At 44.3% G+C, this 27558-nt stretch overlaps 1 protein-coding gene across 1 annotated transcript; it reads left to right on the plus strand.

Annotated features, from left to right (window-relative positions):
• On the plus strand, positions 1-27558 carry Hdac1 (histone deacetylase 1). The gene is made up of 14 exons (XM_027399386.2): positions 1-154; positions 7356-7468; positions 13097-13214; positions 18531-18605; positions 20847-20985; positions 21442-21583; positions 22454-22546; positions 24456-24564; positions 24645-24785; positions 25330-25438; positions 25513-25643; positions 26088-26240; positions 26675-26723; positions 26993-27558. Exons 1-14 carry the CDS (start codon positions 106-108, stop codon positions 27018-27020), a joined length of 1449 nt encoding a protein of 482 aa, XP_027255187.1. The 5' UTR covers positions 1-105; the 3' UTR covers positions 27021-27558.

Here is a 27558-nt window from a genome sequence, read left to right on the forward strand (position 1 = left end):
GGGCGGGGCGGCGGGGCTGGCTCCTCCCCCGGGTCGGACGCCTTGAGGAGCCGCGAGCGGGCGGGCGGGCGGACAGACTGACGGGAGGGCCGGGCGGTGAGCAAGATGGCGCAGACTCAGGGCACCAAGAGGAAAGTCTGTTATTACTACGACGGTGAGCGGCGGCCTGGCGGCGGGGGCCGGGCGTTGGGGGAAGACAGGGCGAGGAGGCTGGGAAGAGGTCGCGACTGAGGGAGGAGCCTGCGAGGAGGCCGAGGCTGAGGGGGCGGTTGAGGGAAGTCGAGGCTGAAGGAGGAGGTTGAGGAGACGAATTCTCAAGGCTGAGGCCGGGAATGGGGGTCGTGGAAGGGGTAGCCGGGGGTAATCTCGGTGAGGGGGAAGGTCTCTTCAGGGAATCCGACGTGAAGAAGTGGGAGTGGGACTCCTCGGGGGGAAGGCTGAGCCTGCCGCGGGGGGTGGGGGGCGTAGTATGGTGGAGACGGTTTGCCAGGATATCTTCTGCTGCTGAGAATACAAAGGTCTTTCACTGTCCCTTGTCGTTTTTTTTTTTGGTGAGTTCTTCAGGGCTGGCCACCCGCTTCCCCTCCCCTCCCCCACCTCACTCCCCAAGTCTGTGAGTAGGGCCTGCAGTTGCTAGTTGGGAAATGGGGCTCCCCGGGGATGCCGGGGGAAAGATGCAACTTGTTAAACGGACTTTTCATTGAGCCAGTATGGAGCAGCTTATTCTGTTCGGGGTTGTGTTTCTGTTGGGGCTGGAGGGCTCATCGAGTCACATTTCCTGTCTTGAGTTCCCGTCTGAAGGGGGAGCTAGACAATGTCACAAGTACCTTTCTGTGTAAGTGCTGGGATCAGGGGGATGTTCAGAGTTGGAGAACACAGAGAAGAGGCCTCAGCCCGTGCTGAACGAGCAGATAGGTGTGTGTCAGTGCTTAGGATCCTAGAACTGGAGTGGCTCACCAGGCCCAGGGAAGTCGAGGTAACAACCTGGTAAAGGGGACAGCGCCTTCATTTGAGAAAGGATCTCACTAAGAAGCTTCGACTGGTCTTGAACTAAGATTCTTCCTCATCTCTCAGATTGCTGACTCTAGGCCTGCACTACTTTGTCTAGCTTTGGTTTCCGTGTTTTAGGAATAATTGTTTTGAGTTGTTTAGGGGACATCTAGCCAGCCAGCCATTTAGATCTGAAGTTTAGAAGACAGTTATTTTTGGTAATTGTCAGTATAAAATAATGCAGATAGTTAATTTAGAAAAGGATGTGATCACTCAGGTTGTAGAGAGTGAAGAAACTGTTTTGAAATTATTATTTTTATTTATTTTATTTTTTTGAAACAGAGGCTCTATGTAGCCCTGGCTGTTCTGGAACTCACTTTTGTAGACCAGGCTTGCCTCCCACTCAGAGATATTCAACCTACTCTGCCTTTGCCTGGAGTGCTGGGATTAAGGGTGTGTGCTACCACGCCTGGCCAGGTTTTTGTTTTGTTTTGTTTTGTTTTGTTTTTTTCTTCCTTCTCTCTTGAGACAGGGTTTCTCTGTATTGCTTTGGAGGCTGTCCTGGAACTCACTCTGTAGACCAGGCTGGTCTCGAACTCAGAGATCTGCCTGCCTCTGCCTCCCAAGTGCTGGGATTAAAGCCCAACATACGCCTGGCCAGTTTTATTTCGAAAGAAGTCACCTAAGAACATCCAGTGGCCCTGATGGTTCATTTTCCACTGTTAGCCACATTCCTGGTTCAGTCTTACCCAGTGGACATACCTTAGATAGTTCTTGTTTCTATTTTTTCTGTTTTGTTTTGTTTTTGAAGTAAAGTTTCTCTGTGGCCCTGGCTGCCCTCGAACTCACTTTGTAGAGCAGTCTGGCTTTGAACTCTTAAGAAATCAGATTGCCTCTGCCTCCAGATAGGCCAGCATGCTTAGCAGCCAGTTTTTGTGTTTTTTGTTTTGTTTTGTTTGCATTGGTGTTTTGCCTGCATGTATGTGAAGATTCCAGATCCCCTCGAACTGGAGTTACAGACAGCTGTGAGTGCTGGGAATTGAACTCCAGTTCTTTGGAAGAGCAGCCATTGCTCTTAACCTCTAAGCCATCTCTCCAGCCCCCCTCTTTTTGTTTTTTTGAACCCCCCCCCATAGGGTTTCCCTGTATAGCCTTGGCTGGCCTGGAACTCAGAGATCTCCTGCCTCTGCCTCCCAAGTGCTGGGATTACAGGCATGCACCACCACCACCCAGAAATGTTTTTTTGTTTCTTGTAGATAATCTTAGAAAAATCTCTGTATCCCTGGTTCCTAAAATGTTGGGTGGCTCATAATTGACTTAAGATTTTTTTCTTTTGAGACTATAATAGGATTACATAATTTCTCCTCCCTTTCAATTTTCAATAGTAGATGTTAAATAAGTATTTGTTGGTTAAATGAAGGAAGGAGGGCCTTGGAGATAGGACTTAGCATTTAATAGTGCATACTGCTCTTGCAAAGGACCATTTCAGTTACTAGCACCCATGTTGGGTGGCTCACAGATGCCTGTTACTCCAGCTGCAGGGGATTCTGCACCCTCTTCTGGCTACCACAGGCACCTGTACTCATGTGTACACACATACACAACACACACATAATTAAAATAGGGTGACTGAATAAATGGTTCAGCAGTTTTAGAATACTTTGTACTGAGGATTTGTCAATTCCCAAGACCCACATGCTGTTTCACAGAGATTCACCTGCCTCTCTACCTCCAGAGTATGCCACCACTGCCCAGCTATTTTGTTTTTTTTAAAGACTGGGTTTCTCTGTGTAGCCTTAGCTGTCATAGAACTATGTAGATCAGGCTGACCTTGAACTCACAGAGATCTGCTCCTGAGTGCTGAGAGCAAAAATGTGTGGCCACCACCAACCTGGCTGAAAAAAGATTTTAAAAAGTGGACAAAGAATACATAGAAAAGTAAGTGCACAGAAAGTGTTGAGTTACAGAACCGAAGGACAGAGAGTGGAGATGAGCTGGCAAAGATTGGGGCAAAAGCTAGATTGCCATAGATCCAGAATAAGTGGAGAAGTAAAAAGGATACTTTAGCTTGAAATCACTTATTTTTGAGACAGGGTCCTGCTGTGTAGCCTGGTGTGGGTGGAACCAAAAGTGATCCACCTGTCTCCACTTTGAGAGTGCTGACATTAAAGATATGCACCACCACACCCATTTTTGAGATAAACTCTTGTTTTGTAGCCTTGGAAGAGTCTTTATAAGCTGGGCAGTGGTCGAAAGTGCCTTCAGTCCCAGCAGTGGAAGGCAGAGGCAGGTGGATCTCTTTGAGTTCAAGCCAGCGTGGTCTACAAAGAGAGTTCCAGGACATCCAATGCCATGAAGAGAAACCCTGTCTAGAAAAACAAAACACAGAGTCTTTACATAAAATAAAGAAGTTGAAGACATAGAAAAGGGGCTGTTAGTGATAGTTGTGGAGGAGACAGATGAGCTAGAAGCCAAAGTCTACACAGGTATGAGGGGGTATGGGAGAGGGAGAGGCTGTCATGTAGGTGAGTTGGAAGGGTAGAGGACAGGGAGAAAGTGTAGGGAGTCCTTTAGGTGAGGTAAGCACAGCCTGTAATGTTAGCCGAGGCCGAGGCAGGAAGACCTTGGCATTTCAATCTACCCTGCGCAATGCAGTGAATACAGGAACATTCCTTTCATGAAAGTGATACAGGACAGGTGAATTATAGGAACTTGAGCAGTTGTGAAATGGGAGCCGGGAGAAAAGTAGAAGGACTCCATTCTTAGAGAAGGGACTAGATGCATGAATTTACTGGTGGGACTCAGATTTGGCTCTGCTTGTCAGATTTACAGTAATTGGCAGGTCCCTTTACCTTTTATAGGCCAATTTTTCTTTTCTTTCTTTTTTTGAGACAGGGTTTCTCCTATGTAGCCCTGGCTCTCCTGGAACTCACTATGAAGACCAGGCTGGCCTCAAGCTCAAGAGATTCACTTTCCTAAAAAACTATAATGGCAGAAGTTTGGGTCAGCTAGAACAGTAATGAACATTTGGTGTACATGATTCTCTTGATTTGATCCTCAGTTTTCCTTTTTTTTTTTTTTTTTTTTTTTTTTTTTTTTTGAGGTAGCTTTTGGAGTCTGTATGGAACTCGATGTGTAGACTGTCTCTGCCTCCCAAGTGCTGTGACTAAAAGCATGCCCACCATGTTCCAATCCAGTTTTCCTTTTGAAAGAAAAATGTTAGTGTCTAAATAGAAGGAATTTTGTTTGTTGTAGTTTTGGCTGGCCTGGAATTCACTGTGAGAAGAGGCTGGCCTCTAACTCAGAGAACTGCCTGCCTCTGCCTTCTAAGTATTTGGATTAAAGGTGTGTGCCACTAGGACCAGCAAAAAGAACTACTTTTTATAAAGCAGCCTGATTAAAAACCTTTAACTGGGTGTGGTGGCTTGAGCCTGTAATTTTATACTTGGGAGACTGAACCAGAAAGATTGCCAAAAATTCAAGCTCAGCAATATAGTGACACCCTGTCTCAAAACAACAGAATGACCACTTGAGTTTGGAACACTGTTTAAGGACTTCCTACCACATAGTCCCACGTAGTCATCCATCTGTGTGTCTAGTTAGAGACAGGGTCTTTTTTTTTTTTTTTAAGATTTTATTTATTACGTATACAGTGTTCTGCCTGCGTGCCAGCAGAGGGCACCAGATCTCATTCAAGGTGGTTGTGAGCCACCATGTGGTTGCTGGGAATTGAACTCAGGACCTCTGGAAGAACAGTCAGTGCTCTTAATAGCTGAGCCATCTCTCCAGCCCCCTAGAGACAGGGTCTTACTCTGTAGTGCAGCCTGGCCTTGAACTCCCCTCCCCTCTTATTCCTGTTTTCACAGAACTCCTCAGATTAAATGGAGACCCAAAAACCTGAGGTGTCTTTTTGTGTTCTAGATTTGGAATCAGAATTGACTTCTAGATCAGTCCTTAGCTGTGATCTTAGTCAGGCACTTAATTTTCATGAGTTTCAGTGTGATTCATTGTTTGCTTATTGAGCCTTATGAATGTCCTTGCCTTCAAATATAAATAAGTATGTGAAAGCAAAATGAAATGAGTGAAGTGCTTTATATAGATTTTTTTGTTTTTTGAGGGGAGTAGGGGCTTCAAGACAGGGTTTCTCTTTGGCTTTGGAGGCTGTCCTGGAACTAGCGCTTGTAGACCAGGCTGGTCTCGAACTCACAGAGATTTGCCTGCCACCGCCTGGCTTATGTAGATTTCTTTTAGAGACAAAGATCAGTCACATGGATCCATGAAGTGTTTGGGGCCTGAGCTAGTCTTTGTAGCATATAGTTCATCAGAAGAAAAGATAACCAAACTGGGTGTGGTAGCATAAACCCATAATCCCAGCAGTCAGGAAGCTGAGATAGGACAATAATGAGTCTTTAACCAACCTGGACTACATGGTAAGGTCCTGTTTCAGAAAAATATTTAAAAAGCAAGTAAAAGTGCTTGCCACAAAAACCTGATGACCTGAGTTTGATATCTAGAGCTTGTGTGAAAGTGGAAAGAAAGAACTGACTCCTAGAAGTTGACCCCTGACCTCCATGTGTGCTATGTGATACATGCACATTAGCAAGAACACATTTTATTTTATGTTATTTTGAGACAGGGTCTTTCTGCCTACCTTGGCTGTCCTGGAACTCTCTCTATAGACGATCCATAGAGAGCCACCTGCCTCTGCTTGCTGAGTGCTGCTGCTGGTTTTTGTTTGTTTGTTTGTTTGTTTGTTTGTTTTTGGTTTTTTGAGACAGGGTTTCTCTGGCTTTAGAGGCCGTCCAGCTCTTGTAGACCAGGCTGGTCTTGAACTCACATAGATCCGCCTGCCTCTGCCTCCCGAGTGCTGGGATTAAAGGCGTGTGCCACCACCGCCCGTCGATGTTGCTGTTTTTGAGGCTGTCTCACCATATATCCGGCTAGCTTTCTGGCCAACCTCAGTCTCCTAGGCGCAAGGATTACGGGTATAGATAACCATACCTGGTTTTTCTCGGCATTATTTTGCCATATAGTAACTACTCACCAGGGTGATGGTGGGCAGCAGCAGATGAAGGTAGAAAGGCAGAGTCTTAGTTAGGGTTTCTATTGCTGTGACCAAAAAAGCAAGTTGGGAGGAAAGGGTTTAATTGTAGTCTGTTGAAGAGATCGATCCGATCCGCAGTCCGCAAGGCTAAGGTTTCTTTATTCAAATAAACACCAGCCAAAGCATGCCTGGGGCAGCCAGGCCAGAGAAGAAGATATACACCACCACCACTACACCCCCCACCTTGTCACCTTTAGACCTCCCCTGATCACGCCCTTATGGGCTTGTTCCCACACACCTTTCCGAGCTACTAGGAGGTGGGGCTACAATGTCTCCCTACAGTCTATCACTGAAGGAATTCCCGACCAGAACTCAAATAGGGCAAGAACCTAGAGGCAGGAGCTAATGGAGAGGCCATGGTGGGGTGTTCCTTGCTGGCTCGTTCTACATGCCTTGCTCAGCCTGATTTCTTTTTGTTTTATTTTATTGGAACTTACTTGGTACACCTGGGGCAAGCCCTTTGTGTGAGTGATAGTGTGTGTGTGTGTGTGTGTTTCAGGATGGTTTTGGCTGTCCTAGAACGCACTCTAGATTCTGTAGATCAGGTTGGCCTCAAACTCAGAGATCTACCTGTCTCTGCTTCCTGAGTACTGGAATTAAAGGCATAGGCCACCACCACTGAGCCTGCTTTCTTTCTTTTGTTTTTATTTGTTTTTTGAGACAAGGTTTTTCTGTAGCCTATGGAGCCTGTCCTGGAACTCACTCTGTAGACCAGACTGGCCTCAAATTCACAGAGATCCACCTGCCTCTGCCTCCTGAGTGCTGGTATTAAAGGTGTGCGCCACCATAGCCCAGGGAGTGCCTATATTTTTGAAGGAGAAAATAGACTGGACTCACTGGTAAGTGTTAACTTCTGCAGGTCCCCAGAATTTACTCTTATTCAAGGTGAGAATGAATCATGGAAATTAGAAATGAATAATAGTATTCTTAGAGTTTGCTGAGTTTTCCTGGCAGAGTGCTTAACTATGTAATTAAAGACTCTTTTCTCAGGGCTGGAGAGATGGCTCTGCAGTTAGAGCACTGGCTGCTCTTTCTGAGGACCCAGGTTCAATTCCCAGCACCCACATCAGGCATTTCACAGGGGATTGACTGTCTCCACAGACAGCTGCACTGATATGTGTTATTTGCAAGTGGTGGTTCACACTTTTAATACCAGCATTCTGGTCTAGAGAGTGAGTTCCAGCACCGTCAATGCTACACAGAGAAAACCCATCTCAATAAACCTAACTAACCAAAATAAAACCATACCTCTCTTCTTCAGGTGATGTTGGAAACTACTATTATGGACAAGGCCACCCAATGAAGCCTCACCGAATCCGCATGACTCACAATTTGCTGCTCAACTATGGTCTCTACCGAAAAATGGAAATCTATGTGAGTTACTGGCCCTGCCTAACCTCATCAGTGCTGGTCCCTGTGTGTACTCTTTGTCTTCCTTTCCCAGTGCTCATTCACTCAGTGGCTATTATTTGGCAGATAGATTTTTTTTTTCTTTTCTTTTGAGATCTTCCTGTCTGTGTGCTGGGTTTAAAGGCCTGGAATTACATGTTTATGCAGTACTGAGGCGCTTGAACACAGGTCTTTGTCCTAGTATGCTAGAGGACTCTTGTTGCTGAGCTACATCCCCAGCCTCAGTGTAAACCCATGTCTCCTTTCCAGATACAGCTCTAACTAATTTTGTCTGAGCTTCCAATTTTAAAAGAAAAACTGGAACTTTGGATTATATAATATCTCCTAAGTTTAAAATGTTGGCTCAAGGTTTTTGTCTTCGTTTTCATTTTTTGTTGGTGAAAACTTAGAACCTTATGCATAGGCTATAGTCCCCATACTTGTCTTTATTTTTTAGCAGCAGTGCAAGCAAAACACACCAATATATCTGTAGACTAAATTTGGCTCAGTTCTTAGTTTAACCTCTTCTGGAGGCGGTAAGGAACAAATGGAAAGCTTTTTGTTTTCTTTTGGTTTTATAGGCAGGGTTTTGTTGTGTATGTAGCCTAACTATCCCCAACCTTAGGTGGTCTTGTTGCTCTCAGCCTCCCAAATACATATTGGTTTCCAACTTGCTATGTAGTGCAAGATGATGATGGTCTCTGTGAGTTCAAGGCCAACCTTTTCTACATAGAGAGTTCCAGGCTAGCCAAGATTACATAGTGAGACCCTTGTCTCAAAAATAAAATAAAGTATAATTTACAAATCGAACAAACAACAGAAATGACAAGGCCAGTTCCCTTTGGGGTTATCCCAACAATAGAATGAGGAAGACAGATTCAGGACCCATGCTACTTTATGGCTTACAGTTGACTATTAATGGTGGTCTTCCCAGCTTGAGTAATTTAGCAATAACAACATCCTTAGCATTTCAGAGACTGAAAGTAGATGAGTCTTCTTTCCCAAATGCCTTTGTGTTTTCAGAGCCAGAGGAGACACCTGAGAACAGGAAGATGGCCTTCAACTGTTGATTTCCTCCTGTCTCCATCTCCCAAGTGCTGGGAACCAAGCATGTGGGAATACACCCAGTGTGTGTGGTGCTGGAGCCTTGTGCATGCTAGGAAAGTGCTACTCCAATTGAGCTACATCCTAGTCCCTCCTTTATTAAGGAGAGAAAAATCTTTTCTAGAAATTTCTTAGCAGAATTCCCTTTCTGTCGTTTGACCATTTGCCATCTTCTAGCTATCTTCTGGCATTAATGGATCTTGTGATTTGTTCTCTTGGGTTGTGTTTATTAACACCCAAACAAATTGGTATCTATTTCCAAGGATGAAGAGAAAGAGTAGCTAATTGGGAGGTAACGAGCAGGAACTGCCATAGCCGATATTTTTTTGAGGCAAGAACTTATATAGTCCTGTTTGGCCTGGAAATTGCTATGTAGATCAGGCTGGCCTTGAACTCAGGGAAATTAACCTGCTTCTTCTGAGTGCTAGAATTATAGATGTGCCACCATGTCTGCCTGGAGATCTTCTGGAGATAACTTTCTGTATGGCATTCTTTTGTTTTAAGATTAAAAACATCAGCCGGGTGTTGGTGGCACACGCCTTTAATCCCAGTACTCGGGAGGCAGAGGTAGGTGGATCTCTGTGAGTTCAAGGCCAGTCTGGTCTCCAGAGCAAGTGCCAGGATAGGCTCCAAAGCTACACAGAGAAACCCTGTCTTGAAAAACCAAGAGAGAGAGAGAGAGAGAGAGAGAGAGAGAGAGAGAGAGAGAGAGAGAGAGAGTTTTTTGATTTGGGTGGCCCCTTTAATCCCAACACTGGGGAGGCAGAGGCAGGGGGATCTCTGTGAGTTCGAGACCAGCCTGGTCTACAAGAGTTAGTTTCAGGACAGCCTCCAAAGCCACAGAAAAACCTTGTCTCAAAAAACCAAACAAAATAAAACATCAGCTTATTTGTATGTGTGTGTGTTTTGCCTGCATGTATGTCTATACCAGTGATAAAACAGGGCATCTAATTCTTTTGAAACTGGAGTTACAGGAAGTTGTGAGATACCTTATGGGTGCTGGGAATTGAATCCGGCTTTTCTGAAGAACAGCCAGTGCTCTTAATTGGTGAGCCATCTCTCCAGCCTCTATTTTTTTAATGGTTTGTCTCTGTGTGTCTAGAAGTGCATGCGTGCAGGTGTGTAGTAAGGCCAGAAGAGAGCATTTAATCCCCTGGAGGTGGGAAGTAAAGTTAGATGTGTTTATGAGCTGTCCGATATGGATATATACAGTTTCCTTCTCAAATCTGTAGACTTTGTCTTCCATAATGTGATTATTTATTTATTTGTTTGTTTATTTTTTATCCTCCAGCTCTGCCTCTGTTGGTGTGAGTCTTTGGGTTTGTTCTCCCATAATTTTCTTTTCTGTCGTTCCTTTCTCTTGTCTATGACCTGTGCATTTCTTTCCCCAAAGCACAGAGCCATTTCAGTTTCTGTCCTGACTGATAGCTTTAGGACTCACTCCTAAAAGAAGCTTTAGCCAAATTGCAGACAAGCTGCTGTTCATCTCTGACCTGTTTCTGTAGGTTTCTGTAGCTGAGAGGGACAGAATCCTTTCTACACTTAACCCAGGACCTTCCCAGAATTCTTTGCATTATAGCCAGCCACTTTCCTGGTCACTAAATTAAGAATCCTTGTTTTCTCTTCCATTAGATACTAACTTTCATATTTCTAGGCTTCCTTCGTAGGGCCCCTTTTTTATTCTCTCTCTTCTTTACTTTTTTTCTGTGTATATGTGAGCATGCGTAGTGCCCATGGGAGTCAGAAGAGAGTATTGGATACCATTGAACTGGAATTATAGGAGGTTGTAAGACACTATGTAGGAGCTGGGACTTGAACTCAAAGATCCACCTGCCTCTGCCTCCCCAGTGCTGGAATTAAAGGTATATGCCAGCAATACCTGGTTCTATATTATATTTTATTTGTATGGGTGTTTTTGTTTTGCCTGTATGTATGCCTGTGAGTCATGCAGTTCCCATTTAGGCCAGAAGAGGGTGTCAGATCTAGAACTGGAGTTACAGTTGTGAGTAGCCAGGTGGGTGCTAGGAACAGAATCCTGGTCCTCTATATGAGCAGACAGTGTTTTTTTTTTGTTTGTTTTTTTTTCCTTCTTCTCGTGACAGGGTTTCTCTGTGGCTTTGGAGACTGTCCTGGAACTAGCTCTTGTAGACCAGGCTGGTCTCGAACTCACAGAGATCCACCTGCCTCTGCCTCCCGAGTACTGGGATTAAAGGCATGCGCCACCAACACCCGGCAAGTTGCCTCAGCAATCTCTCCATTGCGCCCCTTTTCCCTCTTTTTTGAAATAAGATCTTGCTATCCTGAAATCATTATGTAACATAGACTGGCCTTCAACCTTCAACATGATCCTCCAGTCTCAGCCTTTGAAATACTAGAATTGTCTGAGCCACCTCTCCTTGTGTGTGTGTGTGTGTGTGTGTGTGTGTGTGTGTGTGTGTGTGTGTTCGTGAGTGCGTGCGTGCGTGCGTGCGTGCGTCCACAGACATTTACTCTGTAAGGATATTGGGTTCATTAACAGAAATGTTAGAAGAAATTCTGAAAGTGAACTTAAGTGCTGCTGAGCATGCAACAAGAAACGGTGTAATCTAACTGAATTTAAATTTTTTCAAGGATTCCTAGGTAGTAGAGCTGGTTGGGAACCTATTAAAAGTGTGAGCCTTCAGCTAGGCATAGTAGTGCATGCTTTTAATCTCAGCACTTGGGAGGCAGAGGCAGACTAGTCTTGTCATTCCAAGGCTAGCATGGTCTACAGAATGAGTTCTATGACAGCTAGAGCTACAGAGTGAGACCCTGTCTCAGAAAAAAATAATTGGGAGTGTTCAGCTCAGCACACAGACCAAAATGGAGTTAGGATTTCGGTGGTATCTTAGAAGCCATAGCCAAAATGAGCTTTGCTGGTATTTTGAAGAGGGTAAAGGGCTTAATTTTTATAACACAGTTTGTGGACCCCTCACAGAATAGGTCACTGAGTAAGAGTATTTGTTGCTGAGCCTGAGGATCTGAGTTCAGTCCCCAGAACCCACATAGTGGAAGGTGACACCCGAGTCCTGTAGGTTGTTCTCTGACCTCCACTTGTGCACTATGCACTCACAAGCCTATATACACAATAAACTTAAATGTAAAAATCAAAACAAAAAAAACACAACCCTTGGTCTTGCTTTTCACTATGGCTGTCTTTGATTTTAAGGAATGATTTTCTGTGTAGCTTCCAATGGCCTGGAACTTGATATGTGACCTGACTGGACTTGATCTCCCTCTCTTGCCCTAGTCTCCTGAGTCCTGTGATTCCAAATATGAGTTACTCTGTCTGACCTGTGGGTGTTTTTGGATTAAATGAGGTTCAAAATAGTGCCTAGAGTTAGGTACTTGGGTTTCCAGTCAAGTGTACCACCAGTGTAACCTTTTCTGTTGTAATTTGAAAAATTCTACTGCAATACTATGAACTTGAACTTTTGTGCACATGATGGACACAGACTAAACAATAAATGTTAGTTGTGGAAACGACAAAGAAGAGGGCTGTCTTTCTAGGTGATCCTTCTCTCAGGGATAGGGAGAAGCGAGTCTTGTTTCCCCCTCTCATGCAGGCTTTTCTGTATAGCCCTGGCTGGCCTGGAACTTCTCCATAGACCAGTCTGTTCTTAACTCTAGATTAAGGGCAGCCTGGGGTGTGTTTTTGAGATGGTCTACACACCCCAAGCTGCCCTTGAACTATGTCGTGTGTCCTAACCTCTGTCTAGTCTTCTTGAGTGCTGTTGTAGAGGTTTCTATCAGCATACTCAGTTGAGACCGGCCTATCTCTAAATTCAAGGCCAGCCTGGTCTCCAGAGCAAGATCCTGGAAGCCAGGACTACACAGAAAAATTCTGTCTGAAACCAGGCTTCCATCTTTAATCTCAGCACCCAGGAGGCAGATGGATCTCAAGGGCAACTACATAGTGAGTGCCAGACCACCCTACATAATGAGTCCTGTCTTAAAAAAATAAAAACAGGGGCTGGAGAGATGGCTCAGAGGTTGAGAGCATTGACTGCTCTTCCAGAGGTCTGAGTTCAATTCCCAGAAACAACATGGTGGCTCACAACCATCCATAATGAGATCTGGTGCCCTCTTCTGGTGTGCAGGTATACATGGAAGCAGAATGTTGTATGCATAATAAATAAATAAAATCTTTTAAAAAAAGTTGTCTCTTTAAAAAAAAAAATCCAGTCTTTAAAAAAAAAATATATATATACAACAAAATTCCAAGATATTTTAATCATCTTGAGTCAACCTTTTCTTGAATTCCTGGTGCCTTTTGTCTCTTGACTACGTGTTATTGAATAATAAGTAAGTAATCATTTATAAGGCACTTAGTTTTACAAATTAGTTTGTCCAGCACCTGACTAACTGTAATGGGAAAGGTGCTGCACAGAGAAGCAGACAGGTGCTGGGAGAAAATACAAGAGACTCAGCTACAAGAGTGAAGACTGACACCAATCAAGGCTAACTTGCCTTTCTCCCTTTACTCTTTAGCGTCCTCACAAAGCCAATGCTGAGGAGATGACTAAGTACCACAGTGATGACTACATTAAGTTCTTGCGTTCCATTCGCCCAGACAATATGTCTGAGTACAGCAAGCAGATGCAGAGATGTAAGTATGTTCCATCCCCACCCCACTCTAAAACTCCACATTGGATTTCTCTTTCCATGGGGAGGCCTACCTACCTTTGGCCCCCATTTAGTTAACAGCTGATTTGTCTTGTTCCCCCAAAGTACCAGTGTATTCATTTTCTTGTCTGGTTTTCCTTATCTCCTGATCCTAAATAGTAGAGTTGGACTTTTTCCAGTTAGGGTTACAGTGATGTCCCAGGTATACCGTAACTGTAATATGAAGGGCACTGACTTAGAAGCAGACAGTAGACACTGGTTTATTCTTAGCTAACTGTGCAGGGCACTTCTCCTAAGATTTCTGTTTAGGGTGAGCTGTGTGGCTTCTGATTCCTGTCTAGTTGTATTTGCTCTAACTTTGTATTTAGAATTTAGAGGCCGCAAAGGACAGACTAGATAGATGATCTTTGAGATGAGGTGACTCCACCCCTTCCCCCCTCCCGGGATCTGAAACAGCAGAGCTCATCCCATCTCACAAGCCATACCTCCTTTATAGGAATTGTGATTGCTTCTAGCCATGGAAAGCATTGTTCAAATTTGGGACTACATTGTCACATCTGAATCTTTTTTGTGGTGGAAGTGTTTGCTTTCTGAATTGACAATCTTGCTGACTTCGTGGAGATCAGCTCGTTCCTTACCTGCAGATGATTGGAGGGGTTTCCATGAAACATTGACAATAGGACCAAGCTCAGTTGTCAAATACAGGTTCTCAATAGAGAAGCAGCCTGTATCACAGGAAGAAAATGAGCTTTCTTTTTTTCCCCTAAGCTTTTAATTTTCATGTGTTTATGCAAATGTGGGAGTCAGAGGGCAACTTAAAAGTTGAACCTTTCCTACCATGTTATTGTGTCTGGGGAATCACAATCAGGTTATCAGGCTTGCTTTTTGTTGAGCTTTCTTGATGGTCCTGAGATTTCGTGTCTTGGTTTGAATGCTCAACTACCACCTATTCCACTTGGTTGTCTGTGTGTTCGTGGGTGAAACTGTGCTCATTTAGGGTGGGTGTGGCTGTGCTGAACCAGAGTCTCAGGCTTGCCGGGCAAGTGCTGTACCACTGAGCTGCTCACCTCTCCCTTTGTGTCCCTTTTTGTTTTAACTATACATGTGTTTTGGTGGGTGGTGGGGCTATGTGTGACGATTGCAGGTGTGAAGGTCAGAGGACAGCTTTGGAGAGTAGGTTCTCTCCTGTCATGGGTTCCCAGGATTGAACTCAAGTCGTAGGCTTTTATGGCAAGTGTTTTTACCCACTGAGCCATCTCTCCTGCTTGTATCTTGACCAAGTCTTCAAGTCTCTCTGAGGATGACCTTCCCTATTTTATATTTGAGGTATTGCATTCATAGTACCTACCTAGAAGGAACAATAGCTTTTGGTATTATGTGACATCTCTGCAATTCACAAATCTTTCAAGTCAGACAAAATACAAGGCTTTTGGGAACATACAGGTTCTGTGCCAGTATTCTGGTTTCTTAGAAATTAGAAAGTTGTTTGTTAAAATGTGTAGGTCTGTAATTTTCTCATTAAAAATGAAGGTGGGCAGGGCTGGACATATGACTCAGTGGTTATAGCACTGGCTGCTTTTCCAGAGGACCTAGGTTTGATTCCTAGCACCTTCATAGTGGCTGATAGCCATCTGTTCCAGGTGATCTGATGCCCTCTTCTGGCCTCTGTGGGCACTGTACACACATGGTACACATTCATACATGTACCCAAGTACTCACAAACTAAAAATCAAAATTAAGCTTAAAAAATGAAAGGTGGATAGGATGAAGGTTTCAACCTTGTGAATCCTTAGACTTGGTTCATAGTATTTTAGGAATCAAAGTAAAGACATTAGATGTCATTAGTGAAGTGCTTTCTGAAATGCCTACCAACGCAGGAAGCAAAACCTATGAGCTCGTTAGTAGTAATGTTTAATGGTATCTAACCTAGGGAGTTTATATATACTCTTGGTGCACATAAAAGCCCATTTTGAGACTTTGAGAACCTTGATCAGATGCTCTGCTTTGCTCTTATTTTATAAATCAAAATGAGAACCTAAATAAATATAATTTCTGGAGCATACAGTCCCAACATGGAACTTGTGGTAAAAAAGTGATGAAAAAGATTGAAGGGTTTGGCACATTGTCTGTTATGCAGACTGATCCAGGAGGTAAAACGTTTTCTCAGAATTACATGCAAGGTAGCAGGGGTAAAAAGGAAACTCCAGACTCTTGTCCCTACATCCCATATGTGTGACTCTGTTAACCACTCTTTAAAAAATTCATAGCACTTGGGAGACTGAGGCAGGAAGATGGGTCTTCAAGGCTAACTTGGGATATGGAGTAGAACCTTGTATAACAACAAAGAATGCAGCCGGGCATTGGTGGTGCTCGCCTTTAATCCCAGCACTCAGGCAGGTGGCTGGCTCTCTGTGAGTTCAAGGCCAGCCTGGTCTCCAGAGCGAGTGCCAGAATAGGCTCCAAAACTACACAGAGAAACCCTGTCTCGAAAAACCAAAAAAAAAAAAAAAGAATGCATTTGTACTGAACATTAGCAGATTTTTTTTCTGTCATCCTCTAAACAGTATGCTATAACATCTATTTTTTGTAATATACACATTGAATTTTTTTTGTTTTGTTTTTGTTTTTCAAGGCAGGGTTTCTCTGACTTTGGAGGTTGTCCTGGAACTAGCTCTTGTAAACCAGGCTGGTCTTGAACTCACAGAGATCCGCCTGCCTCTGCCTCTTGAGTGCCAGAATTAAAGGCATGTGCCACCACTGCCTGGCATAATATGCACATTGTATTATGTATAATAACTGTTCTAAAAATTATTTTAAATACAGGAGTTCCAGGGCTACACAGTGAGACTCTGTCTCAAAAAAAAAAAGAAAGAAAGAAAAAAACCATAACAAAAGGCAATGGGGTTTAGTTATACACATGGTTATAATCTTGAAGTTAGGGACCCAGGTAAGAGGACTGCCTCTAGTTGAAGGCCAGCCTAGCAACTTAGTGAATGAGTGGGCTACAGTGTGAGACTTGTCTTAAAACAAACAAACAAAAAAAACATTTATCGAAAATAATGAATACCCGTGTTTCCTCACAGCCCAAGAAGGAAGACATGATGAGTACAATTGACAACCCCTGGTCACAGCTTCTTGTTTCTATACTTTGCTGGTTCTCTTTTGATCCCCTCCCCCTTTCTGTGACCCTATTGCCAGGTGTAACTTGGGTTCCAGTAGTGTTTAATGTATACAGCATTCTGCCTCCATGTATGCCTGAAGACCAGAAGAGGGCACCAGATCTCATTACAAATGGCTGTGAGCCACCATGTGGTTGCTGGGAATTGAACTCAGGACCTCTGGAAGAGCCATTTCTCCAACCCAGTGTTTAATGTTATACAGGTTTCTACATGCTCTTATGTTGTTGTTTGAGATAGGGTCTAATACTATTTAGGCCTGGTTGGTACGTACTGTGTGGTCTCACACTAACAGAGACATTCTTAAGAGCTGATATTACAGGCATGACCCTCCCTGCTTGCTCTGTCTCAAGATGCTGCTTTCTTAAAGGAAGTAGTCTCATATAGTCCAGGCTGGTCTTGAACTATGTAGCTAAATTGAAATTTTCGTCATTCTCCTTCCACCGTGACCTGAGATTACAAGTGTGAGTCAACTGTGTTTAGCACTTTGTCTTCTTGAACTAAAAATTAGCAGACTGGCTTGTGTGAGCTGTGTGTTGTATTGGGTCCTGATGGTTGATAGTCTTCTTATGTCTAAAACACCCATTCCCTCCCATGGTATGTCAGGGAATGTCATATCCCACAAAGTAGTGTAAGGCACCTTTTGGAAATTCAGATACCACGACCTGCTCTTTCAGGGAAGGAAAAAAAATCTAGGGGTGCAGATTTATTTGCCCCTGGATAAATAACCTGGCCCTAGGCACCGAAGTTCTTATTGGCATAGCCTTTTCCCAGTGTTTGCCAAGAAAGTGAGGAAAAGCCTACCACTCTCTAAGTAAGCACCAGACTTGGGGCACTCTTCAAGTTACAGTAGCACTGGAGTTAGTAGCTTTTTTTTTTTTTTTTTTAATAGTTTTTATGTGTATGTGGTGGGGATGTGAGCATGTTACAGCGTATGGCTAGAGGCAAGAGGAGTTGAGTCCTTCCACCTTTCTGTGGGTTACAGATGGAACTCAGGTCACTTGACTTAGCAAGCACTTTTACCTTCTTAGCCAGGTTATAATAGCTGTGTCTCAATATTACCGTAATCCAGGCTGGCCTTCCCATATTCTTTTTGCTCTACTTTGGGAACCTCCATCAATAAAAGAGTGGAGCAAGAGAATAGGGATGTAGCCCCACATCTGCCCCCCTGACCTCAGTAGTTTCCTTGTTTGTGAGAGGAGAGGCTGGGGCTCTGACACTCCACCCTCTAGGTGTGCTTCCTGTCTGTCCTGCATTTGCATTTGTGTTTGCATGTGTTTCTACAATGTGCCCTACTTTGTACTTTTACCTCATGGGCTTGAAATAACTTGATTTGTCACTTGGGGGTGTAGTAGAAAGCACTGGACTGTGGTGGTCAAGACACCTAAATCCTTCCTATTCTAGTTTGATACTACCTGGTTATATAGCCTTCAGCAAGTCACTTAACTCCTTTGCATGTCCTCATTCTGGTGCACAGTGGGTTCGAGTCCTGTCTTGTCAAATTCTTGGAGTTTCAAGGTTCAAATAAGAGTGTATATGTGAAAGCACTTTGGAAAAAAACAGGATACTTTTTCTCAGTCCTTTAGGGCAGGCAGCAAAGCATGAGGCTTGTATTTTGCCTCTAGTATTAGCAGTTCACTTCTCTGAGCCCATTTCCCCACTTATAGGATTGGAGCAAATTCTACCCCAGAAGCACATGTGAGGATAAATGCAGCAGGTATTACAGGGCTTAGTGAGCGGCATGCCATGAACACTGTTGTGTAGGCACCTTTTCCAGCACTTTCCAAGTCGCTAAATGCTTCTGTAAGATTTCTAATGCTATGTGTGCAGTAGTTCTAGCTACTCAGAAGGCTGAGGCAGCAGCACAGCTTAAACCAGGAGTTCAAGACCAGCTTGTGGAACACAGTGAGATCATGTCTCTAAAAGGGGGGGTCTCTTAATTTTCCCACTGACTAGTTGAAGTGAATATTATTATTGCTTATTATAATTGATAGCCTAGATCTCTAAGAAGTTAACCTAGACTAGAACCCAAGCCTTCTGAATGCTTTTTATCACATCAGCTCATAAATATTTACAAACTGAAGGAAATTGTGGAAACTAACCCTTTACTTATTTCTTTCAAGTCAACGTTGGTGAGGACTGTCCAGTATTTGATGGCTTGTTTGAGTTCTGTCAGCTGTCTACTGGTGGCTCTGTGGGTAAGGAAACAAAATCAGTTCCTGGGGATGTACTAGACTGTTACGGTGAGACCTTCGTTTTAGATGAGGCCCTGGTAGTGCTTACCTGTGACCACTAAGAATGGTGCTGTGGGTTTTTACTTTACATCTTTGACACAGTACTGACAGGTGTTCTTAACTCTCTTCTGCCAAGAGAGCCTATATACAGGAATCTCCTGCAGGACTTAATGGGTTTGTTAAAATATAGTATATAAAAGCAATTTGTGAATGACAAAGTTTTATAAATGTAGGATCAGCATCTGTGTCTTATGAGAAAGTGAGATCATTAACTTCTGATGTCATAATATTCCTCACAAGTCATTTGCACTATGACTTCTGGGTTACCTTAGCATTGTCCTAAACATGGAAATGCAGTGATCCGTGACTTAAGGATGGGGACATGTTTTTTGGAATGTGTTGCTAGGCAGTTTTGCTATATAAATATTACATATCTAGGCCGTGTATTGGACCTATAGTATAGGGTCCTAGGATCCTGACGAATAATAGAGGAATGTGAGATGAATTCAAACGTGGGGCAGTGGTGGTGGCCCAGCACCTAAGAGTGCTTACTACTCCTGAACATCGGTTTGGTTCCCAGGCCCCATGCTCATAACTATAACTCCAGTTTCAGTGTGTCCAGGGCCCTGTTCTGATATCTGAGGGCATCAGGCACTTACATGGAGCACATTACATCCGTGTAGGCATGCATATACATTCATGTAGGCATAACACTCATACCACAGTAAACACAGTAAATGTACGTGTGTACTGAAACATTGTTTTTGCGCGCACGCATGTGTGTGTGTGTTGTTTTTTCAAGAGATCAGTATGTATGAAGGCAGGGTTTAAATGAGTTCCACTGATTTGGAACTTACTGAGTAGACCAGGCTAGCTTCAAACTTAAGAGATCCCCCTGCCTCTGCTTCCTTAGTGCTGGGATTAGAGGTGTTTGTCAGCAGCCTGGCGGTGAATTTATTTTGATTTGGTTTTGGTTTTTCAAAACAGGTTTCTCTGTTGACAGTGAATTCTTTAAATTTATTTTTGCTTTTATGAGAAAAGGCCTCTATGTAATCTTTGTAGTCCTATGTATTCTGGAATTTGCTATGTAGATTAGGCTGTTCTTGAACTCCCACAGATCCTCCTTCCTCTGCCTCTAGTTGTTACAATTAAAGATGTGTTCACCTCCATGCCCTGCTTAGTGGAGTGTGTATGTGCCTTTAGCCAGGTGGTAGTGATGCAGGCCTTTAATCCCAGCACTCAGGAGACAGAGGCAAGTGAATCTCTGAGTTCAAGGACCGTCTGGTCTACAAACCAAGTTCCAGGATAGCCAGGGCTACCCAGAGAAACCCTGTCTGGGGAGGGCGGAGGCTGTACCCTCTAAAAGAACACTGTTAGGAGTCAATGTGATGACACATGCTTATAATTCCATCACTAGGGAGTATGCGGCAGGAGAGTAACTAGTTAAAGGTCAGTGAGAACCATATATACAATTAGAATATCCAAAAAATCCAAAACCACAAATCTTTTAAGTATAACATGAATCAGTCTCAGGCATTTGTTAACATTATCAGACATCACTTATGTACCTGGAGTAGATTCATTTACTCTACTGTTAGGGAAGCCATGTTAGTTGTGAGTTGTACTGCTACGACAACTGAGCATGATGGCACTGCACCTATGACACCAGCACTCTGGAGGTTGAGGCAGGAGAATCGCCTAATATAGTGTTTCAGTTCAGTCTGGGCCATACTACAAAACCCTGCCTCGACAAAGCAACATTTTTTTTTCAGCTCTATGATATGCTTACGTTAACAATATTAGATGGATATTCTGTTTTTAATTAAAACCTTGTATAATGCTTAATTTTATTCATTTTCCTATGGTTATTGTGTCTCTTCCACCCCCCCCATATAATTTTGAAAAACACACAGAAAAAGCCAAACCCATCCAAATTCACTCCGTAGATGACTGCTACTTCCATTTCATCGTTTGTGTATCCATTTCCCTCCCTCTCTCCCTCCTCCCTCCCTCCCTCCTTCTCACTAAATTAGTTTTAGGGTGTCAATAGGTTATCCTTGATTTGAAATCTTACTCCCTATTGAAATGAGAAGTGGATGACTAGTGAATTTTATAGTCTGTATTGTATGATAAGCTGCCTCTCTCTGGGTTCTTGGGGGAGGGGAATGGTTTAATAACAGGCTTGTGTTCTCCTTCTGTGCCCAGCAAGTGCTGTGAAACTTAATAAGCAGCAGACGGACATTGCTGTGAACTGGGCTGGGGGTCTGCATCATGCAAAGAAGTCTGAAGCATCCGGTTTCTGTTACGTCAATGATATCGTCTTGGCCATCCTGGAACTGCTAAAGTATGCCTGCCTGGCCTTGTGTCTTGGAAGAGCATCTTAGGCCAGGTTCCCACTTCCCTCTCCCCGGGGCTTGCCTCCCTAGTTTGCTTTTCTTACGGTGTGCTGGCTAGGATGTGTTCCATGAGTGTCTCTGGCCATCCTCTCCTTGACGGGGTCTTGGTTTGATCTGAGCCCACGGCAAGATCTGGGGCCGGTGCTGCTCAGATCCTGCCTCCAGAGTGTCCTTGTGTGACTGGAGTTGACCCTGGCTGTAGAGTAGGAAGATCGGACATGGTCGGCTTGGTCAGGCCTCTGGAGACACCGGGCCGCTCTTCCACCTTCCTTCAGCCAGTTTCCACGTCTCTGGTGCTTAGAGATACCTGAGGGAGGCAGCTAGCTCGGTAAGCTGGGACCTGGCGCCCTTGGCGCGTCCCATCCTCAAAGAGCCCCAGACCTTTGACTACCTTCTGATCCTAGGTATCACCAGAGGGTGCTGTATATTGACATTGATATTCATCATGGCGATGGTGTGGAAGAGGCCTTCTATACCACAGACCGGGTCATGACTGTGTCCTTTCATAAATATGGAGAGTACTTCCCAGGAACTGGGGACCTTCGGGTGAGAACTCCCTTTAGGAACCAACCACTTCACCTTCCGCTCTAACTTCTATCCTTTGCCACTAAACTATTTCCTGCCTCTTCTGCCATTCAAAATACTACACTACACAATCTCTTTCATTCTTTATTCAGGAAAGGGGATAACGGGACACAAGGAGTCGGAATTCAGGGGTTTTTTTTGGCTCGTTGTTCCCCCTCCTCACCATAGCTCAGTTACATCACCCTATTATGTCACAAGCTTGAATTTGGAGTGAGGGATTAGGGGTCCTCACTGAGTCCTCGAAGGTCCTCTGTTTTAGGTCCCCTTCCCCTTGCCATATGACTGAAAGCAGTGGGCTCTCCCCAGAACACTGCATGAAAGTAGGACAGTTAATGGACTTTGTTTCTGTTAGCATGAGTACAGTGAGATACCTTTGCCCTGACAGACCCCCTTAGATGGGAAAATAATACTAATTAAGTTGTTTGATACAGCAAACATTCAAATAAGTAGCTTTTACTATTTTGAAGTCAATTGGAAGAAGCTTTCTTCTTACTGTTGCCCTCCACAGCTTCCTATAAAGAATAAAAGTAGAGGAATGTACAGTAAAACTCTGGACAGAGTTGTTGGTGGTCGATTTTACTTTTGTGACCCACCTGTTTGCTGGCTCTTAGCTAGAGACAGAAATCTTGTGCTGTGGGGTAGGATATTGAATCTTTGCCCTGTGTAGGTTCAGGGATATTGAGAGTTGTAAGTTGGGCTTGCTTTGGCCTTTCCTATCTCACCGGCTCATCTGGTCTCATGGAACCACTGTCTTTACTTAACCTTTTGACCCCATCTTTGAATCCCCTTTTATTTGTCTTTCAATTTTATTTTCATATCCCTTTTGATTAGGATATTGGGGCTGGCAAAGGCAAGTACTATGCTGTTAACTACCCTCTCCGAGATGGGATTGATGATGAGTCCTATGAAGCCATTTTCAAGCCAGTAAGTGCCTTAATTCACCTCTTAGCTACTGTTGGAAAGAGAGCAAAGCACCTACCATGGCCGAGAGATCGTTCCTCACTGTGGCTTATTGGAAAAGGAGAGATACTTTCAACTTTGACTGCTGTATGGTAGTGGGAAACAAGCCATCACTGTAATTTGTTTCTACTTTCTGAGAGTCTGGCCATTGCTTAGTACATTAACATGCAAGGCACAATCTTTGTGGGAGGTAAACAATATGTACTTAGCAGTCTGTGGTCAGTTGTATGCCAAAACTTTTCTGGGGAGACACAACACGTCTGTATTCACCCCAGATAGGGAACCCATGCAGACCAAACTTGATGAACCAATTAGTTTTGTTGGGGTTACTTAGAGGAGTATTGGTAAGGGGTTACTTATAGAAATAGAAATGACTCAGCTGCATCACCAAAGCGTACCCAGCATGGGTGGTAGTTTACAAAAGCTGGGACCCTGAAGCACACTGCACAGCCTCCAGGCAACTCACAGGGTGGTGTCCTTTCCAGGTGGCTGAGTTGGTCTGAATCTTTTCCAGGCAGCTCAACTGGTTTCTGTTTCTTCCAGGCATCTGGTCTGGTCTGAGAGTCTTTGCAGCTTTTACTGCTTACTCTGACAGGAAGCAGTCCGAGTTTCAGGGACTTCCTAAAGCAGTTTTGAATCCTTTACCTTCCTGCTTAAGGAGCATCCATGCAGGATGCAATCAGAGACTGTTACACAATACTAAAGGTTTGGGGTTTTTTGTTTTGTTTTTGTTTGTTTTCTTTTTCAAAACAGGTTTTCTCTGTGGCTTTGAAGCCTGTCTTGGAACTCACTCTGTAGACCAGGCTGGCCTAGAACTCAGAGATCCACCTGCCTCCCGAGTGCTGGGATTAAAGGTGTGCACCACCACACTGCCTGGCTAACAGTAATGTTTTTGACCTTTCAAACAGAAGTTTATGTAGCAGACAAAGCAGAGAATGCTGTAGGGGAAGCTGTAGCCATGCCTACTTAGGGGCTGGAGGCGTGGCTACAGCTTCCCCTACAGAATGCTCCAAAGAAAGATGGGAACAGGCTGATCTGATAGTGAGGGTAGCAGTCCTGCATGTTTTATGTCTCCATATCTTTGAAGTCAACTACTAGAACTCCTTTCTTTCTTCTTCTTCTTCTTCTTTTTTTTTTTTTTGTTTTGTTTGTTTGTTTGTTTGTTTGTTTGTTTTTCCAGACAAGATTTCTCTGTGTAATGGCTCTGGCTGTCCTAGAACTAGCTCTGTAGACCAGGCTGACCTCAAACTCACAGAAATCCTCCTGCCTCTGCCTCCTAAGTGCTGGGATTAAAGGCATATGCCACCACCGCCCAACTATTTGTTCTTTTCTTTTTCAAGACAGAGTTTTAATGTGTTGGTTGTCCTAGAACTCCCTTTGTAGACCAGGCTGGCCTTGAACTCAATAGAACTCAACAGAGATCCATCTGCCTCTGCCTCCCAAGTGCTGGGATTAAAGGTGTGCACCAACAATCGCCTGGCTATAAACAGAAACTTTTTTAAAACAATATTTAATGTAAGTCATGTGATCACTCAGACAAGTGCCTACTATCTACTTGGTAGTAAAGATGACAGAAGCTTCAGTTTCAGGCTTCAGAATGACATGCTTAGGTTTGAGAATAAACGTATAGGCTTAAATCTATGGGGCCAAATGAATTAAGCAGAAGCAGCTAGAGGTTGTGAAGCTTCCAAAAGGAAGAGTAGGGAGTTGATGGGAGGTCATTCAAAGCTCAGTTGTTAGAGCTGTATGTATCTTTACAGATGCGTACAAATTGGGAAGCTCTCATCGACCACACAGTATGGGGAGATGAAAAGGAAGAAAGTGCTGTACTAGTCTTTTTTTTTTTTATGATAATCAAGGTGTATCCGTTTAGGTCATGTCCAAAGTGATGGAGATGTTCCAGCCTAGTGCAGTAGTCTTACAGTGTGGCTCAGATTCCTTATCTGGAGACCGGTTAGGTTGCTTCAATCTGACCATCAAAGGTGAGACCAGATAGCACGCACAGGGATGAGCAGGGTCTGCTGGGTTCCCCTGTAAACCAACATCCCTTTTCCTTCCATAGGGCATGCCAAGTGTGTGGAGTTTGTCAAGAGTTTCAACTTGCCTATGCTAATGCTGGGAGGAGGTGGATATACCATCCGTAATGTTGCTCGGTGCTGGACTTACGAAACAGCTGTGGCCCTGGACACGGAGATCCCTAATGGTATCAGCTCCTCGTCTGGGCTGGGTGGGAGCTGGATCTCATGTGCCTCCATTTACAACTTCTTTCCCATTTAGTCATAATGTCTCTCATACTCATGATTGAGGCCTCTGCTTATTCTCTGGTGATAGGCAGACTGTAGCCATCAGTTTTTCCCTAGTCTTGTCTTGGTGTGGACACTACCAGTTATTTAGATGTTTGGGATTTCCACTGCATGGGCTAGTGAACAGGGCTTGACCTTTGCCCTCCTGGAGACACATATTCTACTAGTGCTGATATTAGAGAATGGTGTCATCAAAATTAAGTGGGTCCTAAGTGTAATCCCAGCCTTTGGGAAGGGAGCTCAGGCCACCCTGGCCACAGAGGGACCCTGTCTCAAAAAGACAGAAGAGAAAAAAATTGAGACTTTGTAGGTGTCCAAGTCTCAGTGTCTTGGTGGCATTCATCTCTTTTCCAGGTGGGTAAACGGACCCAGGGAAAGCTCCTATGCTTTTTTCCAGGCCCTGTGCTGGCTATGTCTTGACTCTCCTCTCCTATGCCCCCTCAGAGCTACCGTACAATGACTACTTTGAATACTTTGGACCAGACTTCAAGCTTCATATCAGCCCTTCCAATATGACCAACCAGAACACTAACGAATACCTGGAGAAAATCAAGTAAGTATGTTGCTAAGCTGCCTCTCCATTGAACAGGCCAGATCTGCATTGTCTCTAACCAATGTTAACCGTAGGCAGAGGCTCTTTGAGAACTTGAGAATGCTGCCCCATGCGCCTGGCGTCCAAATGCAGGCAATACCTGAGGATGCCATCCCAGAGGAGAGTGGTGATGAGGATGAAGAAGACCCTGACAAACGCATCTCCAGTAAGACCTAAATCCAGGGGCTTGTATTCCCTGCTCAGTAGTCAGCTCTGAACTTGCCTCATCTCTTCCAAGCTGCCCAGCTGTTAAGAAACCTTATATTTGCTGGGTGGTGATGGTGCAACCTTTAATCCCAGCACTCAGGAGGCAGAGGCAGGTGGATCTCAGTAAGTTTGAGGCCTGCCTGGTCTACATAATTACTTCCAGGACAGCCAGGACTATTACACAGAGAAACCCTGTCCTGCAAAACCAAAAAGGAAAGAAACCTTATAGTTTTAAGACTCCTGATGTCTTTTGTGGAGGAATGTTGAGGATGGAACCCAGGGCCTTCTCATATGCAGGATCTACCATTCCATCCCTGTAGCATTTCTTGAAGGACACTGGGCATAGATACTGAAATAACCCCTTGCTCACATACCAATATTTCATCTGTCTACTCCCTCCTAGTCTGTTCTTCTGACAAACGAATTGCCTGTGAGGAAGAATTCTCTGATTCAGATGAGGAGGGAGAAGGTGGTCGCAAGAATTCTTCTAATTTCAAAAAAGCCAAAAGAGTCAAAACAGAGGATGAAAAAGAAAAAGATCCAGAAGAGAAAAAAGGTGGGTTTGTATTGGACCAGGACTTGGGTCTGTGTAAGGCACAGGAAGGTGTTAACCCAGACCCAGTCAGCTTCTGTGGGTTCCTTGAGCCTTTCAGTAGCTCCTGGAAGTAGCAAGACCCGCAGTGACTCCTGGGCTCTGCTGGCAGATTGAGCCTGGCTCTCACATACCACCCAAGCCCTTTCCCCAGCACTTTGTTTGCCCTGTTTCCCAGGGGGCTGCCTCTGCCTGTGTTCTGGCTGAAACTGGCTAGGAAACTGGTCTAACCTGTTTGTTTTCAGCCAGACTCACCAGAGGACCTGGGATGGGCTTTTCTCATTTTTCTATAACCAGTGAACTGTAATACTGAAGAAGGGGTTTCAGGATAGAAGACTCCCACTGTCTGACCTGGGTCTTTTGAAGCTTTCAACCATCCCTGTGCTCTTATGTTCTAGAAGTCATCGAAGAGGAGAAGACCAAGGAGGAGAAGCCAGAAGCCAAAGGGTGAGGAAGGAGTTGTTGGGCATCTCCCCAGCATTGGAGCATCACCCCATTTGTGTCCTACCACTGGGGAGGGCAGAGAAGGCGCAGGGACAGCTGGTCCAGCTTACAAAGGCCCCTTTCAGGGTCCAGCCTGCATGTCTGTAGCACTAAGAAGCCCCCCCCCCCAGCAGTCACCTGGGCAGCCAGGGGCCTATGGAAGTCATTGTAGCCCTATTTCTGCTTCCAGCCCTCCTGAGTAGGTTTACTCATGCAGTCTGTTTTCTCCACAGGGTGAAAGAAGAGGTCAAGCTAGCCTGAGTAAGATCTACGGCTGTGGCCTCGCCCCAAGTTCCCCACTTCTTCTCAATCTCAGATTTTATATTTTCTATTCCTCTGTGTATTTATATAAAATATATTAAATATAATGTCCCCAGGGACTAGATAGGAACCAGGGACCAGAGCTCAGTGTAGTGGTGCTGGGGGAACTTTTCCCAAAGCCACCTTGTCCATCCTGCTCAGGTCTTAGTTTTCAAACATGTAGGGTGGAAAGAAAACAACCGGAAGACAAAATCCTGAACTGCCAAGTGCCTGCTTTAGGAGCTCTGTTACGATGCCCTTATTAAGCTTTCTAGAAGGGGTAACTGGGTCTTCTTGGACCCCTTATTTTCAGGCTTAGGTAATATCAACCATTTTTAGATTGGTTCTGTTTATACCTTCCCACTGGACTCAGGCAAGCAGAAAAACTCCCATTGCCCTGTCTTCCCCCAACTCTGCAGGTGGAGGTGTTAGCCTAGCTTCCTTTTTGAGATATTCCATTTTGTGAAACTTTATAATAAAACAACACATTTCTATACCC

Source organism: Cricetulus griseus, chromosome 2, assembly GCF_003668045.3.
Source record: "Cricetulus griseus strain 17A/GY chromosome 2, alternate assembly CriGri-PICRH-1.0, whole genome shotgun sequence".
NCBI lineage: Eukaryota > Metazoa > Chordata > Mammalia > Rodentia > Cricetidae > Cricetulus > Cricetulus griseus.